Here is a 22,136-nt window from a genome sequence, read left to right as displayed (position 1 = left end):
ATACCTTACAACAGTAGCCTTAAAACCTAAATTTGTTCTAGAAGACTACAACACGGCAACCGGACTCCTCATCAGAGAGGGAACCTCCTCAGAGTCCTCGGGAGACCATACCGGAGGTCAAAGAGGAGGCTAAAGTCAACGAACCCGAACAGAAGAACGAAAAACCACCTAAGGAAGACGAACCGAGTAAGTAATTTGGACCTTACTTTTATATTTTTAGTGATCAATTTAATTTGACTCCTCAATGTATAAAGTCAATTTTAAAAAGAAAACGATATGAAAAGACCCGTCATGGTAGCTTAATTATTGGCTAGTAAACTACATGACATGACACGCATTCTATCCTCGTGTGAACTTAGTGAAATTGCTGAAATCTTCATATACATAGAAATCAATTGCTGTTCGTTAGTCTCGCTAAAATTCGATAACGGCTGGACCGATTTGGCTAATTTTAGTCTAGGAAAGGTTCAAAAGGTGAGAAATATAATGTTTGAGGTGGTACGAAGTTTGCCTGGTCATCTAGTATGATATAAAATCTTCTCGATCTTCTAAAGTAATCTCTTATGATGAGATCTTCTAATGTACCTTTATTGACTATCTTTGGCTAATCAACATATTATATTAGTAGCTAAATATCTTTTTTTTTCTTTTCACAGCTGTAACAGAAGAAACATTAGAATGGCCTTCAAAGGACGAAGACTCAGAACCGACACCATCCATACATTTGGCGCCAAAAGACAACAGACCAGGAGGCGACATGGTTGACGAAATTGAAAGAACTTTTTGTAAGTATTAACTTATTATTTTAATGATAATTAACTATTCGAGAAAAGCTCTACTTGTTTCAAGTTGTATCTGGACTCATATTAAGGAGTAGCGTGAGCGATGCGATGCCGATCAACATCATGTAGCTAACTATTTTAGTTAATTTAAAATGTCTAAGAATGGTTATTACACAAAAATATTTACTTATTCACTTGAAAATAGCAAGACCTACGGTTACAAGTATCGATTCCTGTACCCTTATTACGAATTTGCTTTACATTGAACGAAAACCAAACGAGAATGAGTTCGGCGGTGCTGTCTGTTTTAGACAAAATTAATAACTACCACCATATTTTTACTGCAAAATTACTAATTTAGCTCACCTATCTAATAATCCAACATTTCCATTACAGCAACAATCGCCACACCGAACATTGGACGTCGCGTGTTCTGCCCACAAGTCTCTGCCCGGGGTCTGAACTGGAACTGGACTCTAGCAGGCACGTATGCTGTGCAGCCGTGCCCTGGGGGAGCCACGGGATTGGCGAGATGGAAGTAAGTATTACCAACTATTTTATCTGAGGACTCAGTACGAGTTTGTTTTACGTTAAACGAGATTGAAATGAGAGCGCGTTTAGTGCGCTGATCGGTTCGATCACACTAGAATTTTCTCCTGTGTCGTGGGTGCGTTTACAAACATACATATGACACCCAGACCCGAAACAACAATTTGTAGATCACACAAAGAGTTCGAAAAGAACCCGCTACACGTTACGCGTCCTTGCGGGAAGCGAACCCGCTACACATAAGCCAGCCGGTTGCCGGTTGCCCAGCCACCGTGCCAACCATTCAGTCATTTTGAATAGTGACTATTACATTCTCAGTAGTAATGTGGCAGATGACTCTTACAGTTTCAACTTCGTGCATATACCAGTAAGACTCATAACCATAACTCAGACTCATAACTCCATTGAATTCTTGTACAAGTTCCTCAAATTCTGTCTTCCACTTCCAGATGCACATTCACTCCTCATCAGTTCACGGAAGAGGAGCGTCCTCGGCGCCGCGGCACTGGTCTACCTTCAGGAGAGAACTTCCACGACTTGGGACTTGAACCCTCAGACAGGCAGATGCAGTTGATCAGAAGACTTGGTTCTGAAGCTCTTTTGAAAGGTAAGAGTAATAAAAACGCTCTTTGAACCCTTCTGGTGTTGCGGATGGCCATAAGCAGTGCCAATTTTCATCAAGTGATCTGTCAACTCGTTTGCCGCCCTATACCGTAAAAGAAAGATTGTAATGAGGCTCTTGACCTCCCAAGTTATTTATCATTTCTTCTCTGGAAACTTTGAACAACGCCACCTTCTTTATACGCCGGTAAACGAACAGATGGATCACCTGATGAGAAGCATTCGCCGTCGCCCATGGACACCAGAAACACCAGAAACGTTACAAATATGTTGTTGGCCTTTTGGGAGTTAGAAACTTAAGGGTTGTTGGGGAAGAATTATTATAATTAACTTTAATATCAAGAAAAGAACTTTACCCAATTACCAACAAGATGTCTGTCAATACTGTTTTCAAAATTTGACTCACGTGATATGTCGGTGCAGGTCGCGACGGTGACGTACCGGAGCACATTATCGACTACCGTGGCACTGGCAGCAGCCTCGTCGAGTCCGCTGGCAACCTCAACCAATTGGCTAACGATTTAATTTACAGTAAGAATAACTCTTTAATGAACTCATTTTGTACACTGACTTCTCGATATGCATTACTTTAAGAACGTGCTTTGGTCAGGAATATCAAGAAAATGGTTTAAAATTTCGATATGCGTTTCTTTATGAACGTGCTTTAGTCAGGAATAGCTATCAATAACTATTTTAATTGACTTCAAACTTATACCTAATTATATTTACTCAATGTCATACCTAAAGAATTATTCCGATGTCGTAACGGATCGTATATTCACAAAGAGCCTACCATTGTAATGGTATACGGCATAAAATTATATAATATGACTCATAATATAACTGAAAAGTAATGAGTTTTTCATTTTTGATAGATGATAATATTATGTAACGATTATTTAATTTCATTCCTTTTCTCTCCAACAGCTGACGCAGTACCAGAATGGCATGGTGACACTCCAGATCTAAGTGAATGTCGCTCCGTGTGGCTGAACAGCTTGGAAGCCAGGGTTAGAGAGGGAGAGTCACTACTCAGCATCAGTAACGATTTGGCTCAGGTATGATCATTTGCCATTAATCTTTCACAAAATTTTACTTGAATTTCTCTACATTCTTAGCAGTTTGTATGAAAATAGACCTTAAAATAATTCCATTGTAACCTTCTACCATCAGGTAACCTCATCAAAGACCTTGTACGGAGGAGATATGATGACCACGACCAGCATCATGAAGAAGCTTGCCCAGAGGATGTCGCAGAATGTCCAGACCTTCCCAGACCCTCGGCAGAGGGAAGCCATTGTCACTGATATGCTACTTGGAGTCATCAAAACTGGTAAGCTGATTGATTTCCTGGCTTGCTAAAAGTCTAGCTGTTACCACACTTATGATAAAAGTAGAAGACAGACTGAACACGCTATACTTATATAACAATGTATTTATTTCTATGTATATTTTATTTATGTATTTATATTTATATGATTATTTGTTTATATACAGTAGTTATTAATACTATACATGCTTTAGCTTAAATTGGAGCTCGATTTTATTAGCACTATTAAACACAATTTAAAAATATAAGGTCATTGCTGCCATCATCGGACTTCTTGTGGCTGATATGATGTTCATGATAATGATTGATTATTGTCAGTGGAACTATGATGATGAGAAATATCAGACCTAACAGAAGTTACAACAATTAAAGGTTACCAAGAAATCGAGCTCCTATTTAAAACCCTAACAGCTTTTCTGCTTATGTTTAACCCAGGTTCAGCACTCCTTAACCTCATCTCTTCTCCACTAGGATCGAACCTTCTAGAAGAAAGCCAACGATCTTCTTGGGCTGATCTCAGTTCTGAGGCCCAGAGTAGAGCGGCTAGTGCTCTGCTTACCCAACTCGAGGAGAACGCCTTCCTTCTGGCTGATGCTGTGACTAAAGAGAAGACTATTCTACAGATTGTTAATAATATTTGTAAGTATTTTACTATTTGGAATTGTGCCCAGAATATGGCAATAGGCTCACCCCCTATTACATGTGACTTATAACACAAATGGCGAAAAGTGGGTGTACATCGTATAGCGGCATTACGTGCGGTAATACGTGCACCTCTGCCTACCCCTTCGGGGATAAAAGGCGTGATGTTGCATATTTACTAGTTGATAGTAGGTATATAAGAAATGCACGAAGTAGATTGCACTGTTGTGCTATAAAGAAGAAGATTGTGCCAAAGTCCTATTCCCAAAAGGAAACTGATAGTACAAAAGTGGACTGTCATAAGCTGTTGATGTTTATGCAATATCTATCTATAGGTTCGAATTTCATTCCCGAAAGGAGACCGATAGCCTAAAGTGGACTGTCATAAGCTATTGATGTTTATCCAATATCTTATCTTTAGGTTCGAATTTCACACAGAACCAATATTTCTACTCAACCGACATAAAATCAATCAACATATCTATTTAAGAATTTAATTCTAACAATATGTACCATCAATTCTCAGGTCTATCAGTAAGGGTTTTGGAAGTGAAGAACGTTGAAGATGAGACCTTCCCCTCTCCCATCGCACAGGAACAGTGGAAGGGATCCGAGGATACCATCACCATACCCAAAGCTGCCTTACTTGGTAAGTAAAACATCTTAACGAATATTACCTTAAGGGGAAATGTAGCTAGAGCATTTTGGACTTTATTGGGTATAGCAATAACGCTGAAAATGGATCATCGTTTTTATGGTGCTAGTTTGTCGAAGAAAAATACATCTTTAAAAACATAACACCTTTAGGGGAAATGTAGCTAGAGCATTTTGAACTTTATTGGGCAGAACAATAAGGCTGAAAATTGATCATCGTTTTTATGGTGCTAGTTTCTCCAAGAAAAATACATCTTTAAAAACATTTTCTCCATTCTTTTTTCAGATAACCGACAAAACGACTTAGTTCGAATCGTATTCTTTGCCTTCAACCGCTTGGAAGAGATTCTGCCACCGACCTTCGGGAAGACTCCTCGTTTCCTCTCCACCTTCCAAGCTGACTCCGGAACCTCTTCATCCACCAGCATCAACTCTGAGAAAGAGAAGAAGAATATCACTAGAGTTCTGAATTCGAAGGTATGTTCATGAAAATTAAAGTTACCAATTTAAGAGAATTCTATAGGTAGATGACTAATTTTTATTTAAATGTCTGTCTCGTAGATTATCTTGAAATATTAGACACCAATTTTTTTTTTTTACAGAAACAAATACTTTCTAAGATAAATCTATTTGAAATATTTTATACATAGAATTACGTATTCGCTTCCACTTTATTCGTTTTATTTAAGTTTTGTTAACTTATATAACAAGATGAAAAAATACGTGTCCAATATTTTTTCATCACCTAACTGAAGGACTAAATAGATTTTTAATTTTCATACCTCGTCATCATCCCTATTATCAAGGCGCCTTAAACCTTAAATTTTATTCTTTAAAAATATGTATATTCTTCTTTCAGGTAATCTCAGCCAGTCTCGGCAATGGCCGCCACATCCAGCTCTCACAGATGGTACAGATCACTATGAAACATATCAAAACGGAGAATGTCACCAACCCAGCTTGCGTCTTCTGGGATTATACATTACAGTAAGTTTGGTTTTTTTGGGATAAGGGAAGATATGATGACCGATGATGATGACCAAGGCACCCAGCAACACCAGAGGACTTACAAGTATATTGCCAGCCTTTTGAATGGTTAAAGCACTGCTATAACGATAGTATAGAAAACTTTACCTTGAATTAGCGTTGACTTTTCTGTGTCCCGAATAAAATCTAAATAATTTATGCCCATATAATCCATTCTTAGAAGAATTCATGGATGAAAAAAGCAGAAGAAAATACCCCAATGCTAATATAACACAATTTCTTTCCAGCGGCTGGTCTCCAGAAGGTTGTCAAGTAGAATGGTCCAATGCTACCCACACGGGCTGCGCATGCTCACACCTGACCAACTTCGCGATCCTAATGGATGTGCACGCTGTACCATTGAGCGCTGCGCACGAGTTGGCTCTGCAAACATTGACTTACATTGGCTGTGGCATCTCTACTGTTGCTTTAGCGGCCGCCATCATTGTTTTTACCTGCTTTAGGAATGGAAAGGTAAGTTCTAGAAGATCTTTAAAAAGACAATTCTTTTAGTCACGCCTTTTATCCCCGAAAAAATTGAGTTTAATGTGCACAATACGGCACTTAATGCCAATATACACTCACATTTCACCGTTTGTGTTAATGTGCCGTGTAATAGAGGGTGAACCTATTGGCATATACTGGACAACAAGACTTCGTGCTACTTATAAATTTAGGAAAAAACGATAAAAAGGCACTTTCAAAAAGACAATTTGAAGTTTAATGCGATTATCACATCGTCAGTGTAGCTTAAGATCTACTGGCCCGTAGAATAATTTGTCATTGGTCAGTGAACTTGCAACAGCTATGCTGATTGAACTAATCTACAACTGCGTGGCACACTAGAGCCATTATTTGTGAGCACAAAATCGAAAAAAATTCTATTAGTCTCTTTAAAGAAACTACAAATAATTTTCAAAAACTCATTATTTTATTTCTCCCACCAGTCTGACCGCGCCTTAATCCACAAGAACCTGTGTGCCTGCCTCCTTGTCGCCGAGATCGTGTTCCTAGCAGGCATAGACAAGACACAGAACAGAATCTTCTGCGGCGTAGTCGCTGGTCTTCTGCACTACTTCTTCTTGGCTGCTTTCGCGTGGATGTTCCTTGAAGGTATGTTATTCTTCTGTTTAAGAAATAGTATTGTAATCGCCAACCCGCATTGAGAAAGCGTGGTTATTAAGTCTTTGACTGCCAATAGAAAACTGTTGAAGGCAAATCCTCCACCGTCGGTCCCCGGTGACCACCTTAGCGTTCAATGTGTTAATGCTCAAATCTTCTCCATGTGAGAAGAGGTCTTTGGTCAGCAGTGGCCACTTATAGGCTGATGGTATGATGTGTGATATAGTATGGAAGAGGTTTTACTATGAAATTATTAAACAGTTTGCCATTTTTAAAGAGAGATGTCTCATTTTTTTTGGTTATGATGCAAAAGAAAGGTGTCTGACTTATCAGGTCATTTTTGAAGACTTGAAGTCTCTGGAATTTTGATCTATTAGGAACGTATGCATTATGATGAACCACCTTAAATCTAACTACATAGTGCATTGACATGTACAAATATAATTATATTCCTGTAGATTGTACCTTTTACCAAAAACGGAGTTTATCGTAATTTTATTCTCAAGGTGTATTGGAAACTTCCTAACACAAGACTATGGATCTTAAGCTCATTCTAAAGACCAGCAAATCACTTTCACACACGGTTACCTTACTTTATATCCTAATATTATAACACTAAAACTAACCCTTCTTCCAAACTTTCCAGGATTCCACCTCTACGCAATGCTGGTAGAAGTATTCGAGCCAGAGCATCCTCGGGCCAGGTGGTACTGTACCTGTGCGTACCTGGTGCCAGCACTGATAGTCCTGGTGTCTGCCGCAGTGTACCCTGGAGGGTATGGCACTGAGAAGCATTGTTGGTTAACCACCGATCGATGGTTCATGATGAGCTTCGTTGGACCTGTCATTTTGGTGCTGGTGGTAAGTTCTGTTTGGGATGTGATGTATTATTATTACTACTTCCTAGCTGGAGGGCTTCTATTTATATTAGTTCTCCATTGACTCTTGGTCCTTGGTCTTTTTTTTTCTCCTCTAATAACATCTTCTGATTTGTTTCGTTGCGGGATCCAAGACAGTCATTCATTTCCCTGGGACGCGCCGGACTTCAGTGTTTCGGTATTTTCATGGTTGTATCTACTGTAGATCCTGGCTTACAGGAGTTGCAGCGGTATGGGTGGCCGTGGCAGCCTTGTCACAATTAAAAAAAAATACTCTTGGTCCGTGCCCTTGTCATACAACGGTTGTCAACTTTTTTACCATTGTAGTTTTCTGAAAAGAGCCCAGAAGGATCATTATTAAGCTTCAAAAGCACTTAGATGAGAAGTAAATAAAATGCACTAAGTCTATCTGCAATTATTTCCAACACCGTAACATTTAACTATTCACATTGTAATAAGATCGTTTTTCGTTTACAGGCTAACTGGATCTGTCTGATCATGGTGATCTACATGATGTGCACACACTCCACGGTCTCGCTGAAGGCGAAAGATGACGCCAAACTTTATAAAATGAAGTAAGTATTTGTGTTTTTAATCTGAACATTTTTTCCAATATGACAGCAAACAAGCTGGCAAATCATCTGATGATAAACAATTGGCACTATCCCCGGACACTAGTAAAACCAAAAGAATTACCTGTGCATTTTTTAACTTTGATTCTCCAAGAATCACACTTATATGGCAAAAAATAACATAAGCATTTTTGCGAGATCTTGACATTTTGACTCCGGCCGAGCCAGTCAATTCGTGCTAACGAGCATACAGGTCACCTGATGGTAAGCGACCTGCGCCGCTAATAGACACCCACAGATATCCAAGATAATTAAAATGTGTGAATAAAATAAAAGTTACTTACGCAATTCTTCTTCTCCTTTCCAGGGTTTGGCTAAAAAGCTCTCTAGTTCTGGCGTTCCTCTTGGGTCTGACCTGGACCTTCGGATTGCTGTACCTGAGCGAACAGACGGTGGCCATGGCGTATGCCTTCACCATCCTCAACTCCTTGCAAGGACTCGTGATCTTCATCTTCCATTGTTTGCAGAATGATAAGGTAAATTGGATTGAATAGAAATACACGTACTACAGAATAAATAGCTTTTAATTAAGTTAATTCCTGCCTCGTTGCTCGAGTGGTCGCAAGCGCGACTGCCGAACAAGGGGTCTCGGGTTCAATTCCCGGGTCGGACAAAATATTATTGGGCTTTTTTCGGAATTTCGAAAATTTCTCGGTAGTAGCACGGAGTTTGGAATTGCGTCCATTATATGGCAATAGGCTCACCCCCTGTTACATGGGACTTATAACACAAATGGTGAAAAGAGGGTGTACATTGTATAGCGGCATTACGTGCCGTAATGTGCACTTCTGCCTATCCCTTTGGGGATAAAAGGCGTGATGTTGACGTTGACGATTAAGTTAATCAGTAATTTTAAACAACGCTTCTACAATGAAATCGCACGATGCAGCTGCATAGAAAAAATCTGAAGAATGAGAAAACTAAATGAAAAGTACTGCAAATCTATAGCTTTCATAGTAAATGTACTCCAAACTCCAAAGTAACTATGTGTAAATCTAATCACAATTAACAACTTTCAAAATTACAGTTCCGAAACGAATGCGCTCGCATCGGCAGACGACACCCCTGGCTCTCCTGTTGCCTCCACTTCACAGGGCAACCTTCAGAAACCTTACAGCATAACAACGGACCAACTGCATCTTCCTCCAACCATATGGACACCAGGCAAGGGTCCGTGAAGAGTCGAAGGTATCACCAGAGCGCTGCTGACGTGGATGATGTAGTGGACCCTAGAGATGTCACGGTATGTAATGATCATTGGTTTTTGAGGTTATGGGATGGTTTTGGACAAATAAAATCGTAAGGGAATTGATGATTAGGATTGTAGCGTGTTTATAATTATGGAAAATGATTCGTTGATGATATTTTCGATCGTACTCGTAAGCCCAAGTGCTGACTTGGTATATCAAGACGAGAGAGTAAAGGGAATCTATTCTTTTCTATTTTATTTGTCCAAATATTATTATTGTATAGTTACTAAGTTCTTTATACTTAAAAATCATGGTAAAGGGTGCTTTCAAAATTATAAAATATAGTTTTTATATTTACTATATCTATGTCCTCACGTCATAATATTGGTTATTATATATGTTTAACTTATACTTAATTGGCATTTACGAACAAATCATCACAATCTAACTAAAATATTACAAAAAGTAACGTTGCACGTCGGTGTTGGTATAAAAACTAATCTACGAAAGAAAATAATCGGATTTATATGTTTAGTATATTGTAACACGAAGAAATAATTAGATGCACATACTAAAATAACACATAAGTAAGGTGCGTTGGGGTAAGATCGGCGCAGGGGTAAGAACGTAGATCATATCTCACTCCGTGTTGACCGGAGCGAGTAGTGGTCATCGCGGGACGGGGCGAAACTTAATGACGTGCCACGTAATGTGATTAGCATTAAAAAATATAGCCAAATAAGTGAGATATTTGATTTGTACGTTATTACCCCTGCGCCGATCTTACCCCAACGCACCTTATACTACAGTATGACTCATATTTGTAAAAGCAAAAAATAGACCAATAAAATGCCAATTCCGACTTTAGCAGAGTACTGCAAGCACATCTGGTCTCCCAGCCGCGTCAGCGTCAACTACCAACAACTTAATCATCAAAACGTTAAACGTTGTTGTCAACAACAATAATCATAACAACAACAACGTTGTCAACAACGCCGCTGTAGCGTCCCTAGCAGCCGCCGCGGCCGCACATAGCTATCATTCAAACAGAAATCGACGAACATCGCAAGAAAATCAAAATTTCGGTCCGTCATCCAATTTTGGACCTAGTCTCAACGCTACAGCGGCTAATTTTGGCCATAACATGCCTGAGAGAGAACCTCCAGCACCCATGACACAACTTAGGAGCCCTATCAACCCTGGTAGCGGAAGATACCCCCATGGATACCGGCAGAATGGCCAACAAGGTGCGTACGCATACTGAGATAGGGTATTTCCAAAATTTTTATCAAAAAAAGTCAACTTTACCACCAGACACCACTGGCTTATTGTCACTAATTGGTTAAAGACAGCTCAATTTGTTTTGTGTTCGTTTTCTTAACATTGTTTTATTTACTGTGTACAAATGTCACTAACATTTTGTTGTTTGTATGTTTTTGTTTTGACACGGTAAGTCCAATTTTTATGTTCCTTCTTTCTCTGTTCTTCTACGAGCCTTTCTATAACTAATGCTTAACTAATAATCATTTCAAACGTAAAATTAACACTTCCTCTAGTGGTGTGGTGGTTATAGAATACTGACAGCATCTACGAATGGGTTTAAAATATTTCTAACTAACAGTTAAAAATATTGAACCATTCTCTTTGGAAATACAACGAATCCTATCTCTAGATGCGTAACGCAATAGTCATTCTGTCGTCTATCCTATAGTATATGTATTTAGTATAATTATATGTGTATTATATGAGAATTCTTTATATAGAGTTACAACTTGCAACCTGAGACAGCGCGGTGGAATATTCGTCCGACGGCCCCGATATACGTTCCGAGTGACGATGCAAGATCGATGCGAGTACCGACTCCGCAAAATATACCGCATTCTGCGTCTCACACGCAAAGCATCGCGTCGATGCATAGCTACAGGAATAATATAGAAGTTCCTAACGATTACCAGAATTTGAGGTCTCGGTCGCCATCTTGTTTTTCGAACAAGATGGCGGCGTCGATTGGCGCGAACGAGTGGGCGGTGATGGCGAATGCTAACGTGTGGAAGGTGAGGGCAGGGCTGTCAGCTTGCCGCTGCTAGAATAACCGTTTGATGTGTTCCATTATAGTTTTCTATTGCGTTTTGGTAAGATCTAGTCTAGTCAAATTGATTTTGTTTTGTTTTGTTTTCACAGACCAAACATTATTCTACATAATATAGAATAGAATCAGGCGTTACTTTTGCGGAAATCCATGCTACACTAACAATACAATATTTTTTTAGTTTTTATTCCACTTGTAGATGTATTTTCAGCATGCGGTGTGCAGCATCGCCCTTCCACGCAGCAGAGGTGCAACGCAAAAACACACACATGACACGCAACAAAAACATTCGAGTGTTGTACACATACATGCTGAAATTACGTCTACAAGCAGTACTAAAAACTAAAAATTTATTTTATTGTTAATGTATTTGTTTTCCTAACAAAACTTAGTTATGATGAAAACTATTTTTACGTTTACCTTTAGAGGTACTTTTACTTTATTTCGTAATGTTAACTTTCGTCACAAATATATTATGAATAATTATTTACTTATTAGATATACTTACTTATTAATATTTTACAAATTTTTTTTTTATATTTTTCTTATATAAGATTTAAAATTGTTTTAATTGATAATAATTTACTTTAATTTAGAAAATCGACTAATACTTACAAATGCGAACAGATTTCTCGTTTTTTTATATTTTCACAGGTATTTTTATTTTCAGCGATTAGTTTTAATATTATTTTATTTGGTGGCGGTTCACATTGGGCCTTAAAGATCTTACTAAATCGTAAAGGAATCACTTAACTGCATGATAACAACTTTAGCGGACATTGCATGACGTCACTTCACTGCATATAGCCCTACCCATCTCCTTCCGTACATCTCCTATACACAATCGCTCATTATGGCTAAAACACACATATTTTCCAAAAAGAAACATCAAAAATAAAGTCAAAGTCAAAGCATTTATTTCAATTTTATTAATCCTAAATTAGGCAATTTTGAAACGTCAAATTTAATTGTCCGTCAGTCTGTCTGTCAGTGAAGCTAGGTGCTCCTTCCAAAGTGTAGCTTCGAATGGAGAAGAATGAGCAAGAAACTCCATAATAATAAAAAAATATTACAGATTAGAGAAGTAATGAAATCCTAACAGCAATTTTCAATAACTTATCTGTGGTTAACCACAGACTATATTTTGACATAAACTCATAGACATACAAAATATGTCAAAGTCTACTTCTATTTATCCTTCCTCTACTTTCTGTACACTCCTTTCACAATACAATACCATCTGTAAAATATTCACCATTTATTCTACGCCTTTATTAACCAAAAAATTCATATGTCGTGCACCAATAACTAAGATCTTCCAATCATGGTCATATTCTTCCATTTGATGTTTAATCTGTGTTGTCAATATCTGTTGTATTTAAGCCAAAATCAGCCATTGTGTACGCGAGTGGTAACACTTATTAGCACTTAGATCTAGCTACGTTTAGCACAATCATACTGACTGTATTAGTGAGATTTAAACGATATATATAACACTAATTTGAATTCAAATGTAAATACTAATAGGACTTAAAAAATCTATTAATATTTAGTACTTGTCACATTACGGTACTGAAATGGGAGTACTTACTCATACTGTTACTATTTGGTCCCTAAAAAGAACTAGAAACAAACAAAAATTGAGCTGTTTTTCGCCGCAAGGTTAAAACTGCCATACTAATAATATTCTTTATCTTACAGAACACTTCTTCTAAGCACCACCCAGGGAACACGTCTACCCTGCCGCACCACGACACGCTGTCGCGGCAGCTGGCCCAGCAGAACCACATCCACAGCCCATACGAGTGTGACGCGCCCCTCGCGCCCCCCTCCCCCCGCCACGCCCTAAAAGACGAAGAGAGCCCTCTCCACCACCCACAAGGGTACCAAACCACTCGCAGCTACAACCACGACTTCAGAAACCCACACGTGTACATGTCCCAACACTCTCCAGGCAGCCAGGAGATGATCTTCAGAAAACACTACAAAGATGACCGCAGGAAACACCACCATCACCACGGAAGCCAAAATGTCAACCACACCTATTCCGAAATCGCCAACCAACAAGGCAGAATGTATCGACGAGGCTCTGAACAGGAGTTCCGAGTCATACAAGACGACCCAGTCTACGAAGAAATCGAGAGGAACGAGACTCTTATGTCTGACATGTCGGACGACAACTCAGGCCCCGACAACTGCCGGCAGAACCCTGGACACCATGGGTCTTCCAGCTCCAAGTTTTTTGGAGACCATCGCCCTTTAATCTCCTACAGTCCTGGAGAGAGACATCATCATGAACAGGAGCATTATGGGAAGTATGGAAAGTGGGACACGCTTGATCGTTATGACCAGAGGCATTACGAGAGTGGGAGGCTGATGCACCCGTACCATCAGCCCCAGGAGAGCAACATGAGGGCTCTAGCAGCCGTTCTCAACGGAGAAAACAATGTGGTGTGCCACTTGGAGCCACACAACTCGTACGACGTTTACCAGCCCCAGAGTGGCAACCCTAGGACTGTGTCGCAACCCAGTTTTTAAACAGTGCAATTTGAACCTTGTGATTAGACAGTGAAAGTATGTGTTAGCAACTTCGCGTGTTGTACAGAAAAAAAAAACTAGTAAAAAAGGGAAATTTTTCTATGGACGTAGACAGTTTAGAGGTCTTAGAAACACTTCAGGTTTATTTAGCGAAACTTGCCATAACGTGGACATTAATATTTATAGTATATAGTGACTTAAATTTAAATCACTTTTTTCACTGTGATCCTATTTAAATATAATGGCTCAAGATTCTATGTCGCGACCATGTACTCAATGCGAGTTGGATAGTAATTTTGTATATATGGTTAGCGTTTAGTACTAGACATTTAGTACTTACTTCCAGTGTGACCTTACTATCGTTACTACTTTGGTTACAATCATGGCATTCTGTCGTATTACATGTTTTCTTACTGTAGTAATGATATCTGTGATGTCTCAGTCCGTTGTTGTGTTTAGCGTTGTTTTAGATCTAGGTAAAGAGTCATAGCAATTCATCTGACGCTAGGCGATAAGCTAGGCGTTGTTATTAATGCTAGGCATTTTTATATCTCTAAACTGATGTTTGGAGATATTTCCCTGTCTTTATATATTGTTTTATACGTATAATTTCAATGCATATAATTTCAAACGGTCAATGCAAGTTTTTAATGCAAATTATACTTATTTTTTATTAGATTTTCGTTAAACACAACGACGAATTGTTATGTTTAGTTTAAGTTCGCTTTTAGCCATTATTGTATCACTGCCATATTGTACCGTTTCGTATGCTTTTATACAATTATGAAGCTTAACTGTATCAGTGTACGGTCGATTTTAGTTTAAAATGTCATTATGTGGTGGTATTTTAAAAATTCTAAGTACAATTTTACAGATTTTTGTAATCTATCTATAACTACCCAGGTTTCATATAATAAGGACATTCCTACTAGTCTAATATTTCGACATGTTTATTCAGAAAATAATAATACCTATATCCATTTCAAATATACTCAATGCACAAAAGACAATGCATTTACACTGCCACAGACTAGGTTTTTAAAATACCATCACTGAGGTTAACGCACATTGTATTGGGCCAAAGTAAATTACTTCAGGACAATTTCTAATTGAATTACAATTGATAAACTACAAAAATGTAATTTAAATTGAGTATTCTTCGAAACAAACAATAATATTTTTGATTGAAATCAATTTTACCAGTGAAAAATCAAGCTTATTGGTTTAAATAATAAAAACAGTAATTGATTGCTTTTTGAAAATAATTTTAAATACCTGTGCACTTATACTTGGCCCATATTCAATGCGAACCTCAAAGCAGCTTTTTGTAATTTATAATTTGTCAATATTTCAAAAAATCCATCCATCCAAACCTATTATAGACTGACACCACTTGATGTTGTGCACTTTCTGTACATTAGAAATTAGAATAAATATCTCGTTTAATAAAAATAAATAAATAATAAAAAAAAAATCTTACAAAAATATGATTTCTACGTAAAGTAGATTATTAATGCCATGCATATACCTGTTTACTTTTAATAGAGAGAAGCTGGTGATTCTATTTGTCGTTAAAACAATGTATAAAGTAATATTTCAACAATAGACCATTGCGCAAAACATCGACAATTTTGCGCAACACACGCTTATGCGCAAAACTCTTGTCAATTCTTTGCGCAACCGTATTTTAACCTTCTTTTTTAACTGTAGACTTAACTGTTGTACGTAATTTAACTAAACCAACGTCAAATGGACACACCAGCCTCCAATAAAATAAGGAATTGTTTGATTAGAATTGATAAAAGTACAATAAATAATGACATTGATTTCCATGTATATTTTAAATGTAAAGCAATATATATTAGACTGAAGTATTTAATAAATTTTCCGCCATTTTTTACTATAATACATTAATTTATAAACGTTTATACATGTAGGCGAAAATTTATGAAATACTTTTTTTAAAAATGGGAAAATAAATGATAAAAAAAGTGTTTTCTTGGGAACGATTATTTTTTCTAATTGGGTATACTAGTCCATCTATTTTTCCCATTCATCTGAACTAAAATAAGTGTACATTTCTCATGTATTTCTGTTATATAATTATTATTATTATTTTTTGTTTTTGTAATGTATTTTAAAAACGTTAACGTCATAAATGTAAAGTAGAAGAAAGGAAAATGTGTAAATAAATTAAAATTTATAAAAATAAAGAGTGGCCGTTCTGTGAGGACGTCGCATATGAAACTTTTGTCATTTTATTTCTATTTCCTCTTTCAACAATACCAAACGAATTAAAAATCTTGAAGTATACATAAAACTTAAAAAAATTAGCACCCATCTAGGTATCCGCACGTGTAGGAACATAATATGAGAGAGTAATCTTGGCTTGGGTTGGATCCCCTGATTTAAATCTCAAACACAATACAGATACTCAATATTTTTTACTACTTATTGTTAAGGATCTTTGACTAAATTAATAATCTTGAATTATCTAGAATCCTAGACATCCTAGCTAGAAATTACGTTCGTATTCCCATATACAGTGTGGAGAAAATGTATAATACAGTATAGAGACATGAAACTACAAGTAATGCTCGTTCACAGAAGCATAATACAAGTAAATATTTCAACAAAAATCGAAAATTTAAAAAAAATTGAAGCAAAGTAAATAATTAAATTAATCAAGTATATTAAATTCTGTGTGAAAAGCCCATTTCTGTGTTCCGTCAAGGAAGAGCTGTAATATTGTAGGTTGTCTAGGAATATTACGGACATGCGGTGTGGCTGTTATAATGCCGTATTTGTAAATACTGTTCAAATTAGCTCAAAGAGAATAATGCACTTTTTGGTTTAACTACTGGGCTTATTTCTCTCATTTTTCGTATATTATCAGCCAAGATGATAACAAATATGTGGTTTAGTCTTAAGAGGTCTCCTCATAAGGTATACACAGGCCCAGTAGCAACATAATATTTAGTTAAAGCATTAACTGCCAAAAGAAAACTATTCAAGGCAAATCCTCCGCTAAGCGTCGGTCACCAGTGTCCGACGTGGTGCCACCATATTAAGGCTAAGATTTTTTTAAGTAAGGACGATCATCCAATGACTTCTCCCACCTTGGGCGAGGAGAGAAGGAGTATCAGACTTTTACTACCCCGTTCGTTCAGTCCGCAGCTCCGGGACCATACGGCTGAGATTGGGTAAATATAGGAAATGAAACAAATCAAACAAATTAAGTTTTCATAGACATATATTTCTTAAAGAGTTTACACCCACAAAATAATACGAATCGTAAAGAATTGAAAATTTATTTTATAAAAAAAACTTATCAACATGAAAATGTTAGTGTTTTGACAATAAACAAGTTACGTCGAGTAGATTCTAACACATTATTCTTAACCCTACAATGTTTATCAAAAACATTTTTTTACTTTTTTTATCCTTCCTTTATTTCTTTATCCAAAAGTTTTGGGAGATCTTTAAAAAGGCACTCTATAGAACGGTTGCCTTAACATGAGATCTAATTTTTGAAAATTCTACGCCCGTTTAAAATTTTTCTAAAAAAAAACTTATATACGACAAAAAAACATATCTAAAAAATTTGATCACGCCAAAATAATACGTTATATTTACGAGGGTAGGTACTGGAATATTATTTATATTTATTTCGTTTTTCTTTTTATATAAATAAAGCAACGATCATTTTAAGCACCACCCGCACCGCCTTAAAAAGAAACTATGTATTTTTTATTATAAAAATATAATTTTGAACGAGATCCAAACAATATCAAAAGAGAAATTCCAAAAGTACTTATAATATACATCGAATTACATAGAGCTACCTACTTATAATTAAATTTTGATGGTAAAATGAATTACGACTATGCTACATGAGACGTACGTGAGAGGAAAAGACGAGAAATGCAAACCACGGACAACCAATTAAAGAAAAAAAAATACAAAAAAAATTAAATCATAAAAAAAATCCAGTCATCTAATTGGGTCACACATTGACACACTTTTTCTATTTCATCATAATCCATGAACACAAAAAATAGGTACGCAATGACGTTTCATAAATAAAATTGATTTGCAGCAACAGTCTTAACCAGATGCCCGTGGAATGCTAAAATAAAATGCGATTATGGTACATTATCAAGTCCGAAACGAGTCTTAGGATAGAAAAAATAAATGCCATATTAAGACGCAAGTTAAAGCATTACTTTGATAACTCATGCTACAAATAAAAAATAAAACGATAAATTCATTATCGCCTGAACTTTATGCTCTATTATCTGTGAACAATAAAAAAGTCAACGGGTCACGCAGACCGAGAAAATAGTATGATTATTGATTTTTAAATAATTAATTAAAAACTGATTATCGCCAGTTTTAGAAGTCAATTATATTATTATATTATAGCTACAAGTCATGTTGATAGCTACGTTAATAGATAATAATTTTATTTTCTAACACTGTCAATTTTTTTGACGGGTCCAAAATGCCACTGTTTTTTGATGATTCATATTTTTGTTCGAAATGAGTGATACCTACTTACAAGTGACGTTAAAATAAAATGAGGCGTTGGTTCCAACGAGGCTAGTTCGATATAGAAAACCACTATCTTAGATTTAATAGAACATTATCATTAAAATGGAAATAAAGCAATGTGGTGAAGCAAAAATTAAAAATATCTGAAGTTTAATTTAGTACTCCAATCTAAAAAAGATATAAACGTAGGTGCTTAAAATAAACTCTAGCGATAATAACTAGCCTCGCACAAACCAGACCTTACAAGTTGAGTAATTTAAACTAGGTAGGTAGGTACAAACGTAAAATAAAAAAATGTACATTTTTTTCACACTCACGGCACACAACACTATAAGGTTTGCAGTCTTCAACCGAATATCACATAGCTATAAACTCCACACATAAGACTCCAAGCATTAAATTGCACAGAAAAATTACATATCCAAAAGAAAAAACTAAAAAAAAAATCAACTTATAAAAAAAATCATACGGCATTTTAGTGTTGATTTTCGACATTGACGCAAATTCATGAATGAAACATTTATATGAATGAAATCATTTCAATTTAGCATTACGATAACAGAATTAGATAATTGTAATTAAAACTTAAAAAGCGGTTTTTTAGAGAGAGACATCTCGTTTACTCTTTTAGCAAAAACTTGGAGTCCGAACTATTCTAAGGCATTGCTATGAACATCCACAGCTTTCGACAACCATGCCGGGGATAGTCCCGTATATAATGTTATAATCGTGGTCGAAGTAGAGCATTGTGATGCTGCTCATCCTTCGGGGGGCGCAGCAAGGCCCCCCACTGCCCTGCGGAGCTGCAAGATGGACTAAATGAGTGTGTGGATACTTTTGTAGGAAGCTGTAAGGACACTCCCCACTGCAATAGTTGGCGTCATAGACTTTGGGCGCGATGATCCAGTCCCAGCCAAATTCTTCGAAGTTCACCACCAAGGGGTATCGACAGCAGCGCGCTTCTTTAGAGTTTTCGGTGCAGTCCATGCCAATGGTACGGCGCGTGCGTTTGTGTGAATTGTCCTTTAGACTTACTTCTATGTATGGCATCTGAAATTAAAGGAAGAGTTTTAGAATCGTGTTTAATAAACTGAGTCACTTGCAAAACAGCTGCTAGCTGAACTCGTTTATTGGGACTCGCAGTCAAAGTGTGAGGATTTTTAATATTCGAATTCTTATTAAAATTAAAAATGTTTCTGGTGAAAGTCTTGTCGTGTCTTTTTAAGCTTTGCCCTCTCACCTCCACCAATAAAGACTTATTAACCAATAAAACTTATTGAAATTATCTCTTAAATTAATCAAAGTAATAAGCAACCCAAAGAGCAGGTCTCATCATACCAATTATAATCACAAAGACTCGTCTCACATCCGTGAAATTGCATCATTTAAAAATGAACAGAATAAAACTGATAACTGTTTAATAAGTAAAAAATTCGATCACCATTATCTTTTTGATAAAGATATACATAATTTTTTTTAATATATCGGTAACGACACAGTAAAGAGACTGAATATGGACACAGATAACTTTGATGCCACTGCAGTAGTTAATTTTAAATCTGATAATATTTTAAAAGTAATGGAGGAATAGATTACTGTAATTAGTCTCAGTTAATTAGGTCAATATGACACGCTGTAAAATATTGAAATATGAATAAGGCCAACAGAAATATTATTATTTCTGATAGGAAATAACTACTGAGAATATGTAATAATGTAGTTGAAATACTTCATCATTCAAATGAAGTAAAGCCTAAAGTAATAATCAAAGATAAATATGACATTTTGTATTTTTTCCTTATTTAAACGTTGCCCTACTTTAGGATTTTCTTCGGTGTCGTGGGTGCTTACAAACATACAAGTTCACATACATATGACACCCAGACCCGAAACTACAGTTTGTAGATCATACTAAGAGTTACTCCGTGCGGGCAGCCGGTTACCCAGCCACCGCGTCAACCGTGCAGTCAATGTTAAGGTTTAAGAAAACACAATGAAAAGGAACTCTAGAGAGATATAGAAGTTTTAAAAAGGAGAGGAAATGGTAAAGATTAATAGAAAACATAGAGAATACTTACCAAAGCATTATTTGATTCAGAGCTTGGATGTGGCACAACCAAACTCATTCTATTCCTTGAGTCTTGTACTCTCACTACTATTGCTAAATTCTCCCGCGGCAGTCGACAAAACTCCGCAACCATCGTGGTTATATTAACCTTCAACCATTTACCAGCCCTCAGCTCGCTTCTAACCATCTTCACAGAATTATCGGTATAAGGAACCGAAGCTTTGCTGCCCTGGTTATTCCTCGTCACCCTGCTGACTTGCAAGTTGATGGTGAACGGCTCATCAGGATCGATCGTGGTGTTCCTCGACTCCAACTCCTGGATGTGAAGGTTGAGAACCGCCTCGTCCAGCTCATTTTGTAAGACCTTGTTGGTGAATCTGAAGTTGATCACTTTTAGCCCTTTAAAGTGATTGTGCCGTCGTGTGTCTGTTGGTCAGAAGAAGATTTATTATTAGGAGTTTTGATTTGATGATCTTGTAAAAAAAATATATAATTTTTGTTAAACAAAATGTAGTGTTCGAGCCCATAGTTTAGATAGAAATACCTGCCTACTGATTAATTACTTAATATTAAGAGAAAAATCTTAATTCTATTTTCCCTACCTACGATGACGTCTATTTAATTGAACGAATATTTCTGTTGCCCTATCTTTTAAACTTAATATGTATAACGATTGTAGTAAACCTGCTTATTTCCTTTATTTTACGCTATAAGTTAGCTATAATATTTCCTTAATTTTATTAACATTTGCAACCTGTTTCATACATCCTCACACATGGCTTTTCCATGAAATATAACAAACTAAAGCCGCCACTTTAGCCGCTATACCCACGGAATCACCAAAACCATACTTCACCATTCAAATTATTGTAAATGTTAATAAAATAAAAATATTACAACTAACTTACTTAATCATTAATTAATTTAATCATAATTAAATTTAATCATTATTGTATAAAAATTTAATTATAAGTGATTAAATATAAAATTTAATCATAATGAAACTTAAAATTAATCGTATTTAAAATTCTTCTTTAAACTACTTATTGAGGCGTAGCGTTGTTAACTCGTTAGGTTTTGTTTTATTTTTGTCTTAGTAGTTGTTTTAATTGATGTCAGAGATCATTAGATGATTGAGATGGTTCCGGTTTAAAGTGTAGTTTCTTCATATCTTCAGTGCGAAGCACCACGATCTGAAAAGAAAGAAAAAATCATTAAAAACTTTCATCTCTGTATCCATGTTTTATTTAAGCCTTTAACTTCTGATTAAAATCCATTAAAGGCTAATTCACGCTAGCGTCGGTCATCGCTATCCGACACGTCGCGTCCAAAACAGTTTACAACAAAACGTATCCACGTTGGTTTTTTTTTGTATTTTTCTACGGTACTACGATTAGTTATTAAGTATTTATGACTATTATTTTAAAATAAGAATATTTAGTAGCAGCGTAACAATCGCTG

The 22,136-nt window shown here is 36.4% G+C and overlaps 2 protein-coding genes across 11 annotated transcripts in view; one reads left to right on the top strand and one right to left on the bottom strand.

Annotated features, from left to right (window-relative positions):
• The window catches only part of LOC118280800 (latrophilin Cirl), a 316,925-nt gene extending 300,625 nt beyond the window's left edge, over positions 1-16,300 (top strand). For 2 of the 10 annotated variants that reach the window (XM_050699507.1, XM_035601175.2), the window contains 19 exons: positions 42-186; positions 657-785; positions 1,179-1,320; positions 1,781-1,938; positions 2,376-2,483; positions 2,880-3,010; positions 3,126-3,285; positions 3,754-3,921; positions 4,451-4,573; positions 4,865-5,055; positions 5,438-5,565; positions 5,853-6,078; positions 6,552-6,717; positions 7,373-7,587; positions 8,082-8,179; positions 8,544-8,712; positions 9,264-9,479; positions 11,190-11,480; positions 13,217-16,300. In XM_050699507.1, the coding sequence (XP_050555464.1) occupies positions 42-186; positions 657-785; positions 1,179-1,320; positions 1,781-1,938; positions 2,376-2,483; positions 2,880-3,010; positions 3,126-3,285; positions 3,754-3,921; positions 4,451-4,573; positions 4,865-5,055; positions 5,438-5,565; positions 5,853-6,078; positions 6,552-6,717; positions 7,373-7,587; positions 8,082-8,179; positions 8,544-8,712; positions 9,264-9,479; positions 11,190-11,480; positions 13,217-14,053 (3,801 nt within the window). In that variant the 3' untranslated portion in view covers positions 14,054-16,300. Of the gene's footprint in view, positions 1-41; positions 187-656; positions 786-1,178; positions 1,321-1,780; positions 1,939-2,375; positions 2,484-2,879; positions 3,011-3,125; positions 3,286-3,753; positions 3,922-4,450; positions 4,574-4,864; positions 5,056-5,437; positions 5,566-5,852; positions 6,079-6,551; positions 6,718-7,372; positions 7,588-8,081; positions 8,180-8,543; positions 8,713-9,263; positions 9,480-10,294; positions 10,674-11,189; positions 11,481-13,216 lie in introns of all 10 variants that reach the window. The other 8 variants (XM_035601176.2, XM_050699511.1, XM_035601181.2 and 5 more) reach the window with 8 other exon arrangements.
• A 988-nt stretch (positions 16,301-17,288) lies between these two features.
• Positions 17,289-21,108, bottom strand: LOC118280801 (growth/differentiation factor 8; the record flags this gene model as incomplete). Its single annotated transcript, XM_035601182.2, has 2 exons — positions 17,289-19,657; positions 20,686-21,108. Coding segments are annotated over 2 exons (807 nt in total), but the record flags the coding sequence as incomplete, so codon positions are not given.
• Positions 21,109-22,136: the final 1,028 nt, after the last annotated feature.

Source organism: Spodoptera frugiperda, chromosome 16, assembly GCF_023101765.2.
Source record: "Spodoptera frugiperda isolate SF20-4 chromosome 16, AGI-APGP_CSIRO_Sfru_2.0, whole genome shotgun sequence".
Lineage (NCBI taxonomy): Eukaryota > Metazoa > Arthropoda > Insecta > Lepidoptera > Noctuidae > Spodoptera > Spodoptera frugiperda.
The sequence above is the reverse complement of the archived record's forward strand: the minus strand, read 5'-3'. Positions and strand labels throughout refer to the sequence as shown.